The 14,586-nt window shown below is 49.9% G+C and overlaps 1 protein-coding gene across 1 annotated transcript in view; it reads left to right on the top strand.

The window, feature by feature from the left end:
- Positions 1 to 204: 204 nt before the first annotated feature.
- ALDH1A2 (aldehyde dehydrogenase 1 family member A2) overlaps positions 205 to 14,586 on the top strand; it is a 73,714-nt gene continuing 59,332 nt past the window's right edge. The window contains exons 1-2 of the mRNA XM_083475847.1: positions 205 to 282; positions 782 to 956. Coding sequence (XP_083331973.1) covers positions 840 to 956 — 117 coding nt within the window. The 5' untranslated portion in view covers positions 205 to 282; positions 782 to 839. The remainder of the gene's footprint in view (positions 283 to 781; positions 957 to 14,586) is intronic.

The following is a 14,586-nucleotide window of genomic DNA, read 5'->3' as shown; positions in this document are numbered from 1 at the left end:
CTGAAGTGGCTTGGGGACACCCTGGCTTCCCCAGACCCTCGCATCGCTCCCACCTGGGCTGAGGCTCCGTGCCTGCGCCCCCAAGAGAGAGGGGGGCGGAGCGCGTTTCTGGGTCTGACATGTTTATGGCTCCTTTTCCTCCCTCCCTTGGCAGCGAGTTTCTAATTAGATCCCCAAATTCCTTCTGGGCTGCTGGAGGAGTGAGTCCCCTTCTTCCCTCCTGGAGCCTCTGCCCAGAAAGCCCCCTCGTCGGATTTCCGCTGGGCTGCATCTAAGACCAAGGTGCTAATTCCTCTTTAATTATCCCAGGGAAACCCTCCGTAATTGCTTCTCTTCCCCCCGCCCCGCCAGCCTCGCCTTGGACCCTCTTCTCCCGCCTCTGCTTATCAGCAAAAGGGGGAAGAAGGATTCAGGCAAAGCCTCTTTCCCCGCTGAGCAAAGGGAGTTATCAGTTCCTGCTGGTGCCCAGTTGATGGGATGAAGCTCAAGGGGGGAGCGGGTGGCTGGACTTGACGGCCAGCCAGGAGGACCTGTTGCCTCTCCTCGACGCCTCTGCGGGGCTTGGGGTGGAGAGGCTCTGGATGCTCCCATCCTCCTTGGAGGTCGTCCTGCCTCCTTGGCCCTGCCCTCCCGTCCAATAAGGAGAGGTTGCCTTGACACCTGCTTATATACCGAAGACGGCAGCAGCCTCCAAATCTCCAGCGCTGGGTTGGGGGAAGAGGGGAGAAAATACACACATAAACACACCCACACACTCCCCTCTCTCCATACCTATTTCGAGCCACAGACTTAGAGAGACAGTCGCCCCGTCGGGCAAGGAGGAGAAGGCTCCCGAGACGATGACCTCCAGCAAAATTGAGATGCCAGGTGGGCTGAAGGCGGACCCAGCGGCTCTGATGGCTTCTCTGCATTTGCTCCCGTCTCCCACCCTCAACCTGGAGATCAAGTACACCAAGGTAAGTCACCTGTCTGCTCTTCCCTGCCAGAGGAGCACGGGCTTCTCTTTTTCTCAGCTGACACAAAACCGCTTCCCTCGGACTTCTCTTCCAAAACACACAAACACAAAAGCCAGAAAGAGGTGCGTTTTCAGGTGCCGGATGCCAGTAGATGGGTGGCTATATGTGAAAGAAAGTCCATAGCATAAGAAAAAATATCTTGCCCTTTCCAGTTTGCCTGGCATCATTTTAACTCTTTGGATCAGTTTTTCTTTCTTTCTTTCTGGGAAAAGGGTTTCTCCGCACAGACTTGGGCTCCTGAAGATTGTTGGAGGGCGCGATTGTACAAATCTTGTTTTAGCCTATTGAAAGATGATGAGAATCATGTTCTGTTTTGCTGTTCTAAAAACTGGTGTCTTTCGCTCCTGGGACTCTTCCTTAACAATTCCTGCCGCAGATGTCACCGAGCCAAGTTGTTGTAACTTCGGAAGGAGGGAATCGTTTGCTGATTTCCTTCCTAGACAAATAACCATCTCGAATACAGGCAACTTGGCAAGAAAATTATTTGCTTATCCACATCACCAAGTGCCCAGGGTTGATGGCTTATTCTGCGGGCTAAGGTGTGCAGAGCTTTCCTATATTTACAATTGATACAGATCTGCAAGGTTTTTAGTGTATGTGTGTTCGAAGACAGTTATTCCAAAACGCAATTTCGACAGGAAGTGTGATGCCTTTGGTCCGTCTTCTGGTTGTGAATGCCTGTTTGTATTATTAAGCACACTGGACATGATCCCGTGGGATGCAAGACCGTTTGCACAAGCCCCCTGAGGTTAAAGGGGAATTGCGCGAGAGCGTGCAACTCAGTGAGAATTTGGGCATGGATCAGGTCCCAAGCGCGGACATTCTTCATCCTTTGAAAGGGACATTAGACGCTTCAGGCTTGTAAAAAGGCGGCACTTCTATTTAAAGCCAATATAGACCTGAAGGTCACGCAATGCCGATTAACAAGAAACCTCATTGATGCAAACATACATGATAAATGTTTGTTAAAGATGCATTCTGTTCCCAGAATGTTTCATCACGAATGTGTTCTATTCCCAAATTTCATCATGAATTTGCTGCTGCTCCCTGTTTTTTCTTAAATCCGAAATACAATAGCCACATGAGGACTTGCTGATCATTCGAATAAACCACCTATTTTCAAATTAAAATAAAAAATTAAAATAAATGCGAGTCTCGAATGCCTTGTGCCGGTTCACTTACCTGGCACTTAACTGCTCTTAACAATGTAAGGATTATTTATCTATAGTGCTAGGATTACTGGGTGTGCGATCCAGTCAAATTAAGCACTTTCAAGCCTCACTGATTTCAGTGGGAGATAATGAAGCCCGTCTCGGACTCTTCCCGTTGAAATCAAAGGAATGTGCAGAAGCGTAGCTGGTTCGTAATCACAATACTCGTGGTTCTATGCGCAGAGGCATGGAACTTACTTCTGAGTAAAAAAAAAGTACTGTGTAAAATTGTGCTGTAACAATCTATAGCTAAGCATCTTTACATCCATTGTGATGGCTCAGGATCTTGCTTAGTTATCTCCAGCTGAAATCAGTGGGATCTAATAGCGCTTAACTTGGGCTGGATCCTACCAGTCTTGATATTATTTATAAAAAGAGAAAGAAAAGTGATCTAGATTAAATATGGATATGTAGAAATATGGGGGGGGGGGAATGTCTCACGGCAGCTTGTTTCAGTAGCATACAATTAGTCCCAAAATATTTTTGGGTCACACCGTCGCCTGGGCTAGAAGATATGCACCGAACGCGAGAGAGACCAGAGCAGATTCTTGAGGACCAGAAACTTGCGCCCCAACTAGAAGCGGGGGCGGCGACGGGCTGGGATTAAGGAGTCACAAGGATGGGACAGGAATCTCCCTCACTCGTCCCAAAATGAATGTTGATCTGAAATATTGAGTGGCTGTGGCACTCGTAAAATTACTTTACCTGCGTGGAACTGTGTTACTCTGCAAAAATCCATGCACAATGATGGTGTATATCAGTAGTAAGTCCTTGTCGTTTTTTATCCCATATTTCTATAAAAATTACAGTGCATCGAGAAATGGAAATAAAAGCTTGCCTTTGCAAGAGAAAACATGGTGTGTGTGTGTGAGAGAGAGAGAGGGGGGGATCTTAGTTTCGTACACCCGTCTCTGTTTTTCTCGCTCCGTTTTTCTCCGGTCTCTCTCCCCCCACTGCCGCCCTCTCTCTCGGCAGGCCAGGCAAGTGATTTATTGCTAATTGAAGCCTTTAATTGGGTGTCGTGGCTCTGGCCAGACTTTTATCCAGGATCCACTTTCCCACTTATTGCAAAGAAAAACAAGGAGATAGAAAATGACGGCCCTGCGCTGGATTCTCTCAGCCGGTGGGGTCACTTTTATGTCTCTCTCAAGTGACAACTCCTGTAAACAAAAGGGAACAAATCGCCTCCAGAAGGGGAAGGGGAGCGGGGGGGGGATCACTTGTAACCTCGAGCATCTCAAAAGTTATAGCAGCGCCCATTCTTCTATAGCTGCTCCGCCTCCCTTTTCTTCTGGGCTGTTCCTTGAGCGCCCAGCGGGATCTCCTTCTCTTGCCAGGAATTCGGCGCAACCGTTCCAGTTTGTGGATGCTGCGCGGCTCTTGCAATCCTGAGTCTCGGCGGAAAGGCCTCCGCAGTTGTGTCCGTGACTTGCATGCAGAGGCGGGACGAGGGGGGACACTTTAGGCGTGAAATTTCGAGCCTCGTTTAAGAGTTGCAGAGACCTGTCCCCCTGGGGCGCACAATCCACCGGGAAGTTCTCCTGCGCGCAACCCTGGAAATGAGTGAGAGTTGCGCAAGAGTGGTGCTGTGCTCCCGCGCACCTCTGTCATTTCAGGGGGGCTTGCCCGGGAGAAAGGGGTTGGCAGAAAGCATTCTGGGTTCATTAGGGGGGGCTGGTTGTTTGTTTGTTTTGCACCTGGGGCACCCAGATGCATTATAGACTGACCCCATCACTGAATGGGGTGATGTTGCTCAATGGAAGCCCTTAAACACATTAAACTATTGCAAGCATGCTCAGATGAGCGCTGAGTGCAGGGTGAGGGCCAAAGGTGGACCAACAACCACAGAAGGAGCATGATGTGTCCTTCACCAGAGACACTCCTTTTCCCAGAGTAGTAAGACTTCTACACCCTACCAGACACAGGTAAAGGTAAAGGGACCCCTGACCATTAGGTCCAGTTGTGGCCGACTCTGGGGTGCTCATCTCACTTTATTGGCCGAGGGAGCCGGTGAACAGCTTCTGGGTCATGTGGCCAGCATGACTAAGTCACTTCTGGCGAGCCAGAGCAGTGCACGGAAACACCCTTTACCTTCCCTTCCCGCCGGAGCCGTACCTATTTATCTACTTGCACTTTGACGTGCTTTCAAACTGCTAGGTTGGCAGGAGCAGGGACCGAGCAATGGGAGCTCACCCCGTTGTGGGGATTCAAACCTTCTGATCGGCAAGTCCTAGGCTCTGTGGTTTAACCCACAGCGCCACCCGTGTCCAGACATAAGACTTCTTTAAAAACAGAGTCTGATTGGAATCAGAAAATAAGAGTTGAAGGTTAGAATCAGATGGTGGCTGAATGTATTGAGGAAGCTCTTGACTTCTGAGGGTGACTGGCAAAGAAGCAATTCCAGTCAGGTGGGTACTGGCCAAGGACAGAGTAAAATTGCTAGGGTTGTCCCCCACTAGCTGCGCTGGAATAGCCTCCACCAGGAACAGAGCTCCTCAATGTTTCTCAAATCTGGGTGTTGAGCTGTACCTGGACTACAACTTCCATCATCCCAAACTAGCAGGAACAGTGGTCAGGGATGATGGGAGTTGTAGTCCAACAACAGCTGTCAATGGCCCTCCAGATATTGCTGGACTACAGTCCCATCACCATCCCTGGTTATTGGCCTGGCTGATGGGAGTTGGAGTCCAGTCACATCTGGAGGGCCACAGGTTCTCCATCTGTGCAGCAGCCACCTGTACTGGCAACCTTCGCTGCTTCTTGTGGCAGCAAGTTTCATGTGCTAATTCTGCATTGTGCGTGATGAAGAGGCACTCCTTCTTTCATCTGTTAAAAATACAGAGAAGGCTGGTGCATCTGGCCATCAGAGGAGATGCACGAATTCGTCTCCAGATGCTCAGGAACTGAATGTGGAGGCAGCTTGCCTTTGTGTGTTTCCTTGTAACATCCGAAGCCACCCTGCGGAGTCTGAGATGGGGTGCGGGGTGTAGGGAAAGGTTCAGGAAATATTTTGCTAGATCTACAAGCTGTTTACATTGCTGAGAGGTCTGCCTTAAATAAATCCAGCATGTTAAATTGTGCAGTGAAAGACAGCAATATTCACTGAGTGACTCATAAATCTTTCAAACATCAGGAGGTGGACCAGTTTGTTGGGAGAATTGTTGGCTGATGCTGGAGGCTCGGAAGCACCAGGATGTATTGCAAAGGCTGCTTGCTTGTGTATCACAGCTGCACATTCTTCCTCTTGTGTGTAGCTTGAACCGTTATCCTTTAGGGGAAATACCATAATGAAAAATGAAATTTACCTGGACAAGGGCAGTTTAACAGAAGCTCAATCCAAGTAATACAGAAATGTTGACAGTGAGCAGTTTAATTGCCTACTCCAGAGGGGCTTGTGTGCACCACTCTATTCCATGGGTCGGCAAACTAAGGTCCACGGGCCGGATCAGGCCCAACTGCCTTCTGGATCCAACCCGCAGACGGTCTGGGAATCGCTGCATGGATCGCCAGTGCGCGTGTTCTTTCCCTCTCTCTCCCTCTCCCTTACACGGTGGTGCCAGTGCCTCCTCCCTCCCTCCTCCTGGCTTCTCCTTGCCCTGCCTAGAGGAGGAAGGGGGCTGGGCTTTGTTGGTGCCAACAGCAGCAGTGCTCAAGCGGCCGCCATTTTAAGCAGCCCCTCTCTGGAGCCCTTTCGCGCACTGCTCATTGTCCCTCCGCTGCCAGCCCCTGCCACTCGCAAGACACAGGTAAGCAGTCACTGGGGCTCATGGTACTCTTGCATCATTCCCCCCCAATATAATCTGCCCCCCTCAAGGTCTGAGGGACAGTGGACCAGCCCCCTCCTGAAAAAGTTTGCTGACCCCTGCTCTGTTCCTTAAGGGGCAGCTAAGGGATGTTGGGGGAATCCTCTTGGGTTCCCTGGTGTTAGCTGGGGGGGGGGGCAACTCTGCACCACATTGTGCTCCTTGTCAATATTCTTACCTGCTTCACCTGGGGGCTTGTAACTGGACACATTTCCTTAGAAGCAAATCCCAAGGATCTCGCTTCCATACAGGTGTGCTTAAGGTTAGGATACCAGGACGTGTGTGTGCTCATATTCAAAGAAATAAGAAAGAATGAGTTACTTCCAAGTAATGCCTTGAAGCTTATGATACCAGCAGAAAGAGATTCAGGTGTAGGAACATAGGAACCAACTCCTAGGGGTCAAGGTCCCTTTACCCACCCATAAAATATTTGAGCCCCCCCCCCCCCGTTGATGGCCATTGCTCTTCAAATGGTGTGTGCACGCTGTGCCTCGTGATCAGTTATGTGGGGCGGGGCTTACCTGCCCCCCCCATATTTTATTCAAGTTGGCATCCCTGTGTAAGGTTGGGGGGAATTGGGGATGCACCATACTCAGACCAGACCTCACAAAAGAGCTGGTTGCTTGAAGCAGCAGTGATCTTCTGCAGCTCGAGGTCTTTTGCAGTGCTGCTGAAGGGGCACAACTCTGCTCTTCCTTGTAGTTGTGCATGAACCAGGAGTTCCAAAGTATTCCTGGGACTAATTTGGGGTTTTCCCCAAGGCTGGGTGGTTCATACTGCTGGACCATGAAGATGACTGAGGAGTAAAGAAGCCTACCTACCTGTCCCAGGAGATTCCCTTCACTTACTTTGAACCCCACTTTTGAATGGAAGCCAGCCTCATTTTAATCATCCTAAAGGGCAAGCTGTCTTTTTAAATATTGAGACATTCATGGAGGATTCAGCTAAGTGGTGACTATCCAGGATTGTTCTGTGCAGGCTCCATGTTCAAAGGCAGTCTAACACTGAATATGGGTTTTGGGAGAGTGACATTGAGAGAAGTGACTTGTCCTCACACCCTGCTTCTGGACTTCCTGGAGGTATCTGGCTGGCCCCCTGGGGGAAGCAAGGGCTAGATGGACCTTCAGTGACACCCAGCACCAGCCAGGCTCCTCTGGTGTTCTTATGATCCTCCCAAACCATGTAAAATGACAACCATGTGCTTTGGAGGAATTTAAAATTAAAATGAATAGAATTTTTTAAAAAATATTTTTATTTTTTGCAGGAAACAAATTCTGTTTGACACAGATTTTGCAGGCCCAGCTTTAGGCAGCCTTTTAGAAGTGGCTTATCTCTCAGGAGACTTAGCACATGTATTCTGAAAAGTGAAATAAAGAACCATCACATTGTCCTGCCAATTGGCTAAGTCCCTGGGATGGAGAAGCAAGACGTGAGAGGTGTGGCGACTGCATCCTTTTTTGCCTCTGTTTAGAGTTGTGTCCCCCTGCTTGTTGCGCCTGGTAGAGCTCTGTGGTTAAACCCTCAGATAAACAGCTCGGTAGGAAGACAAAGTGGTGTTATGAATGGAAGACAAGGCTGTTGATACACCCGTCGGCCTCTGTGCAGGAAGGGAGATGCACCAGCCACGATCTCCTCCTTTCTGTCTTGCTTCCAGCTGTATAAACTCCATATAAACACTTTGGGGGGAGCTGGCAGGATTGTAAGCACAAACCAGTGGTCAAATGGGCTGGTGTGGTCTGCAGTGTAGGCAGAAAGTCTGAGGGGAGGGGGGAGATGGGAGTGTGGGGTGTCCCCTTCTCCCCTCCCCTGTCAAAGTGTGTGTGTGCTAAGTTGCAATGTCAAGGTGTTGATGGCTTTGCCCAAGCTCAAGGTGCAATTACTCCTAGGCTGCAATCCTACACTTACCTGGGACTAAGCCCCATTGAACACAATGGGACTTCCTTCCAAGAAAACAGGCACAGGACAGTTGTTCAGAAGTGACAGGTCAGCTTTCTCCACTATGGTGTCCCTTCAGATGTTTTGGACCCAGAACTATGTTCTACTTCCACTGCTGGAGACCATAATGCTTCTGGGTATAACTTGCTGGAAACTGCAGGAAGGAGTTGTGGTGGTGGTGGTGCTCTGATCCTGGTGGGCTTTGTGTGGCCATTGACTGGCCACTGTGAGAACAGGACGCTGGGCTAGATGGGGTACCAACATGACCAGCAAGACAATTCTTACATGAACCTGTGGCTTCTGCCTCTGCTTCTCGTAATGGTGAATGCTGGGCTGAGGCAGTCCTACCTGCAGACAAAGCCTGGGTGCTCTTAAGGGTGGCTGAGTGAATGAGGGTTGCATCCCATGGGGTGGTAGAGGCTCACAGAATGAGGAAAGAATGGGTAGAGAGGGATTTTTATCCCCCACAATTCATAGTCACCCAGTGCCACTGATGGGGAGTAGATTCATGGAGAAAGAAGTTCTTCACACAAGACAATGTATCATTCATTGATGGATCTCACTGTGAACTTAGGCAAATTCACAGAAGAAGGGGAGAAGGCCATCAGCGGTTCTTGTCAGGAAGCGTCACTATCAGAGGCCACATGCTACAAAATACTGTGTGTGTATTACTGGCAGGAGAGAGCCATGGAAGGAGAGCCATTTGTCTTCATGCCCTGCCGGTGGACTTCCTGGAGGCTTCTTGCTGTTGGGTGCTGGAGTGGATGATCTGATCCAGCATTGGTTCTTCTGGTGCTCTTCCAAAAAAAAGTCCATTTATGCCAAGCATAAGCAAGGTTCTGGACTACAGTTCCCCTCCTCTCTGCTGACGGGGCCTGATGGGAGTCAGAGCATCCGCCCTGGTTTGTTATCACAAAGGTTGGCATTTGTTCTGGTTTGTTTGTGAGATGGTTGTACAGTGACGCATCAAACAGTTGTTATTCCACACACTTCCCAGTGCAGTTCCCCATCACTTTCCTTCCCGCAAGTAGTCTATGGAGGGTGTGTGGTTGTTGTTTCGGAAGCAGATCTGTTGTGGCAGAACTCCAAACTCACTCTAGTTGTACCACCTGAATTTGCCAGCAGGGGCCTGAGTCCCATCTCAAAAACCCAGAAATGCCCTTGGTGTGCAAAACCACTGCTGAGGGTGAGTCCTGGTGAGCCCCCGCACAAACGATGCTCTGGGTGATGCCAGAAAACTGTAGGGCTGCTCTTGACAGTACACTTTGCAGCTGAATGTCTTTGGCCATTCAAGGTGGTTTTTAAAGTTAGTATGAAGTGTGTTTTACGTTGTTTTTGTTTTAAAAAGCCCAGCCCTACCCTCTGCCTTTAAGCATCCTTTAAGCTGTGTTAGTTCTGGCTCACCACCGCAATCTCTTCCTCTCTTCCTCTTTCTCTCTCTCTGAGTGCGGTTGGGGGTATCAGCTTTTGTTCAAAGAGCCCATTTGAGATTCTTGCATCTCCCTACACAACCCCACTGTTCCTGTCCTATATTTGGCTTCAGAAATGCCCCCTGAAAGGGCCCTGGAGGTGGGGAGTGGGGAGAGACGCCTCCGTTCCCTCCCGCTTTCCTGCTGATTCTATGGACTCCAATTTCCGAACTCCTTGCAGGGAGTTTCAAATGTACTTCCTTTTTAAATTAAATCCACCCTCTTGCATCGTCGCACGGCGCCCCAGGGTGCAGTAAGTCAAGCGCATTGTATTCTGCCCAGCTCCGCTGCAAGAAGGCTGACAGTCTAACATGTTGGCAGTTAACTCTCACACACAAATACACGCCTGTGATAGCTGCTTGAATCACCAGCCTTTGACAAGAATGTTTTGCATCACACAGGATGCCTTTTAATTGCCTTTATTTCCAGCAAATTAACATGGGGGGGGGGGAGGCGTGTGGAATTACTACTAAGCTTATTTTTCTCATGAGCAATAAATATCAGGCATGTGCTTACATTTATAGTTTCCTCAGGATATTAATGACTTCCATGCGCCTAGACCTTGCAAGGAATCTCTTCTCCCTTCCTTCCATTTGTATGCAATCATTGGAAGCAGGGCCTCTCCAGGGGTTGTGAGGCCTGGGGGTTGAAAGAGGGTTTCCAGGGCCACCGCCAAGTTCCCTTCCCAGAGGCCCTGATCCCCCAAATCCATCTTCAGCCTTTCAGGCCTGTACTGCACCTTGAACCCTGTTCTTCACCTGCAGCAACTGGAGAGCTGTGGCTCCTCAGTGTCCTATAAGTGGGTCTACAGCAGAGAGGGCTTTTTTTGAAGGGAGGCAGCTACAAGGGTGAGGAAAGCCCCCTCCCCCTGGGAACAAGGGTGGCACCAGCTATTTGGGGTTTTTCAATAGTTTTTTTATTTATTGCCTTTCTATACCTCCCTTCTTCCCAGGATCATAAAAAGGTAAAGGGACCCCTGACCATTACGTCCAATCGTGGCCGACTCTGGGGTTGAGGCGCTCATCTTGCTTTATTGGCCAAGGGAGCCGGCGTACAGCTTCCGGGTCATGTGGCCAGCATGACTAAGCTGCTTCTGGCGAACCAGAGCGGCGCACGGAAACACCATTTACCTTCCTGCCAGAGTGGTACCTATTTATCTACTTGCACTTTGACATGCTTTTGAACTGCTAGGTTGGCAGGAGCTGGGACCGAGCAACGGGAGCTCCCCCCGCCGCGGGGATTTGAACCGTCGACCTTCTGATCGGCAAGTCCTAGGATCATAGGCCAGGCCTTTTCCAGGGTAGCATTGTGGGATATTGTTCCTGCTGGTTGGTTTTTAACTTTGCATCTTGTTTGTTATTCTTTTTTGGTACAATTCCACGATACAGTGGAACCTCGGCTGTCAAACGTAATCTGTTCTGGAAGACCGTTTTACTTCTGAAACGTTTGACAACTGAGGCGCAAAGGGTTGTCAGCAATTTCAATGGTGAAAACTGAGAAACATGCCTTGGAAGCCGTTCGACTTCTGAGGCATGTTCGAAAATGGAAGCATTCACTTCTGCGTTTTCGGCGTTCGGCTTCTGAAATGTTCGGCTTCTGAGACACTTGAAAACCGAGTTTCCACTGTATTTTCAAATGATGGTGTTTATCGGTTCTTTAATTCTTCACCAGGTAAGGACACAGGAACAAGTTCTTGCCCTCTGCCACCCCTTGCTCTCTGCTTTGCTTCAGCCTTTCTTGGCCTTGGAGGGAACCTGCGTATTTTGTCTTGTGGAGCAAAGAGTAGCAGCAGGGGGACAAATATTTTTATTAGGAAAATGAAACAGGAAGAGAGGAAGGGTTAACATACAGACTTTGCTGCTACCACACCAATGCCTTGATCCAGTTCTGGGGACAGAATTGTATCTCTGCAGCTGCTACTGACTTTTTTTTGTTTCGTTTTTTGGAGTGGGGAGTGGGGAAAACCTTGACTTTAGCAGTCTCTTCTCCCATAGCCAGTTGTTCCTTGAGAAATTCTGTACATCAGCTTTCTCCATCCTGTTGGTGCTCTCCAGATGTTTTGAATAACTGGCTGATGGTAGTTCAAGATCTCTGGAGGGCCCCAGGTTGGGGAAGGATGCTCTAAATAAAATAAAAAATGCCTTCAGAGGGAGGGGTTCCCTTCCGCAATTACCTGTCCGACTCCCTTGTGGTGGCTTCTCCTCTAAGGTCTCCACATTTCAGATGCCACCAGGGCAGATCTGGAAGCCTATAGCCATCTGGGAAAGGGTTCAGATTTGACAGCCAGAGGCCTGTTTGCTTTGCAGGGAGTTCTTGATGCAGACATTCCTGGTGGAGAGAAATGGCGGAATTCCTCCCCCAACCATTCCTGTCCTCCCTACATAGTTTATTGCCAGGCGTAATGGGATGCCATGGAATTGTCTCCATCCACTGCCTTTCAGGAGATCTCTCTCCCTCTTCCTTTCTCTCCCTCTTCCCCTCTCTCTCCTTCTGTTTTTTTCTGGTGTGAAACAATCCAGATCTCTCTTTTCCATGCTTTCAAGCTCCCCTCATTCGTTTGTGGGCACTTGCTCTTATTTCTTTTCTTTTCTCTTTGTAATGAAGGTTGAAGTTCTAATCATGGAAGAGGTGATCATATGGGGAACAATTAGGAAAGGAACTGAGAATAAAACAACATTGTCTCATAATGCCTTCTTAAAAGGGGAAATCTCTGGTGCTGCTGCATTTTGAATAGCAGGCACAGTTTTGGTCGCCCCGTCTGAAGAAAATAATATAAGAAGAGCCTGCTGGATCAGGCCAGCTGCAGGCCTGCCATTCTGGGAAGCCCACAAGCAAGATCTGAGCACAACAGCACTGTCCTCCTGTGGGTTCCAGCAACTGGCATTCGGAAGCATTACTGCCTGTGACCATGGAGGCAGAGCAGAGCCACCATGACTAGTAAACACTGATAGCCTTAACCACCATGAATGGGTCCAATGTGTTTTTAAAGCCATCCCAGTTGCCGGCCATCACTGTCCCTGTGGAAGCAAGTTCCATAGTTTAACAGTGCAGTATGTGGAAAGAATGGGATGTGGGTGGTGCTGTGGGTTAAACCACAGAGCCTAGGACTTGCTGATCAGAAGGTTGGTGGTTCGAATCCCCACGATGGGGTGAGCTCCCGTTGCTCTGTCCCTGCTCCTACCAACCTAGCAGTTTGAAAGCACATCAAAGTGCAAGTAGATAAATAGGTACTGCTCCAGTGGGAAGGTAAACAGCGTTTCCATGCGCTGCTCTGATCTGCCAGAAGCGGCTTAGTCATGCTGGCCACATGACCCAGAAGCTGTACGCCGGCTCCCTCGGCAAATAAAGCGAGATGAGCCCCGCAACCCCAGAGTCGGTCACGACTGGACCTAATGGTCAGGGGTCCCTTTACCTTTACCTTATGTGGAAAGAAGTCCTGTCTTTTAACTGTCCTGAATCTTCCGACATTCAGCTCTATTGAATGTCCCCAAATTCTAGTGTTATGAGAGAAGGAGAAAAACATTTCTCTATCCTCTTTCTCCATCCCATGCAGAAGTTTATAAACATCTATCATGTTGCCTCTTACTCACCTTTTCTCTAAACGAAAAAGTCCCAAGTGACGCAACCTTTCTTCATGGGGGGGGGGGGTTTGCTCCTTTCCCTTGATCACGTGGGTTGCCCTTTTCTGAAGCTTTTTGCCAGGAAGGCCCTGGCCTGTAGGGGGCATCAAAGAACCAGCTCACAGGCCCCATGCTTTGAAGATGCTGCTGTCCAGAGCTTCCCTACGTCCCCTGCCAGGGCTGAGCCAGTGGCTCAAAAGGAGGTCTTTACAACATTAGCAGCAGTGCGTAGGCATTGGGGAAGCATTGCAGTGCAACTACTAAAGCAGGGTAAATCCACCAACTGTGCAGTATTGCTGTGTCAAGAACATGGTGCGGAATGCATGCACTGCAATAAAGCACAAGTCTCGAGGGCCACCTAATCGCAGCGCAAGGAGGACCCAGTTCTGCCAAGCGGAAGACTTGGGTGTGGATCATGACTGGTGACACATGGTGGTCAAGAGAACAGTTCCCTGCCTGCCCCATTAAGCTCACAACCTAAAATTTGATTATGAAGGGAGGAGGCCGGGGGAAAGGAGGAAGAGGTCTGGTGGAGTACCAATGTGGGTGGGGGGGGGAGGGGAAGGGTGCTTTTTCAGTGGCTTGATGCCCAGAAACTTGGGGCAGTGGCCTGGCTCCACTTCCTGGGCCTTCCAAACCCTCCTGCTGAATTGAAGCCTTTGTGTGGCCTTTTGGTGCCATGTTTCCAAGCTCCCGGTTGCTACCAAAGAGCACAGCTCAGCTTTTCCAGTTGGGGGGGGGGTCCAGGCCTTTTTGAGGCACCCCAGACAATTGCAAGCTCTTGGAGAGGCTGCCTCATGGAAGGGAGCAAAAGCATCTCAGAGAGAGAGAAGCCAAAAGGTTGTTTCTGCCGGGGGCCACCCTGCTGTGCAGCTGCTACCCCCGGGGAGGACGCTCCTGGCGGCAGAGGCCAGCCATGGCAAGATCCTGGGCCCAGCCTCTTGGACAGGGGGAGGCAGCTGTGGAGGGGAAGCAGTGAGCAAAGGCAGGCATTTGAGCCCCTCGGCTCATCCCGCCCCCATCTGGATGTCTGCTGCATTCTTTCTCAGGGCGGGGAAGTGTGAGCCTTTCCCCTCTGGCTGGAGCTCCAGAGGCCGATATAGCCTGCTACTCTCAGGAAACACAGCAGGGTCCAGGTGCACAGCTTAATTGGAAGCGGGGCTTGATCCTCTGGGGCTCAGCTGCTGGACATCTAAAGCGGCAAGGGACAGTAAAGGCACTCTGGGCATGCGTCAAGTGCTTTTGCATCAGCTCCAAGGAAAGGCTGCCACATGTTTTGAGAAAGGGGCTTTTCAGCTTGGGCAGTGTGTCCTGCCAACAAGCTTCATGAGTGGTGTTTTGGGGTGTTGGGGAGCCTTTTCCTATACAACTCTTGAACTCTGATGCAGCTCGATAGGCCAAGCTGTGGAGGACAGGATCAGAGCCGGCCTGTACAGCAGGCAGAAGGGCAACCCTTTCCAGTCCGTTCCTTTGTGGGCAAATGTTTTGGGCTGTGTGTAGCGTATGTGTCCAAGTTTGGCCCACAGGCCTGA

Source organism: Podarcis liolepis, assembly GCF_965112155.1.
Source record: "Podarcis liolepis genome assembly, chromosome: 14".
In the NCBI taxonomy this organism is placed as follows: domain Eukaryota; kingdom Metazoa; phylum Chordata; class Lepidosauria; order Squamata; family Lacertidae; genus Podarcis; species Podarcis liolepis.
Note: the sequence above shows the minus strand (reverse complement) of the source record. Positions and strands in the feature narration are given on the sequence as shown.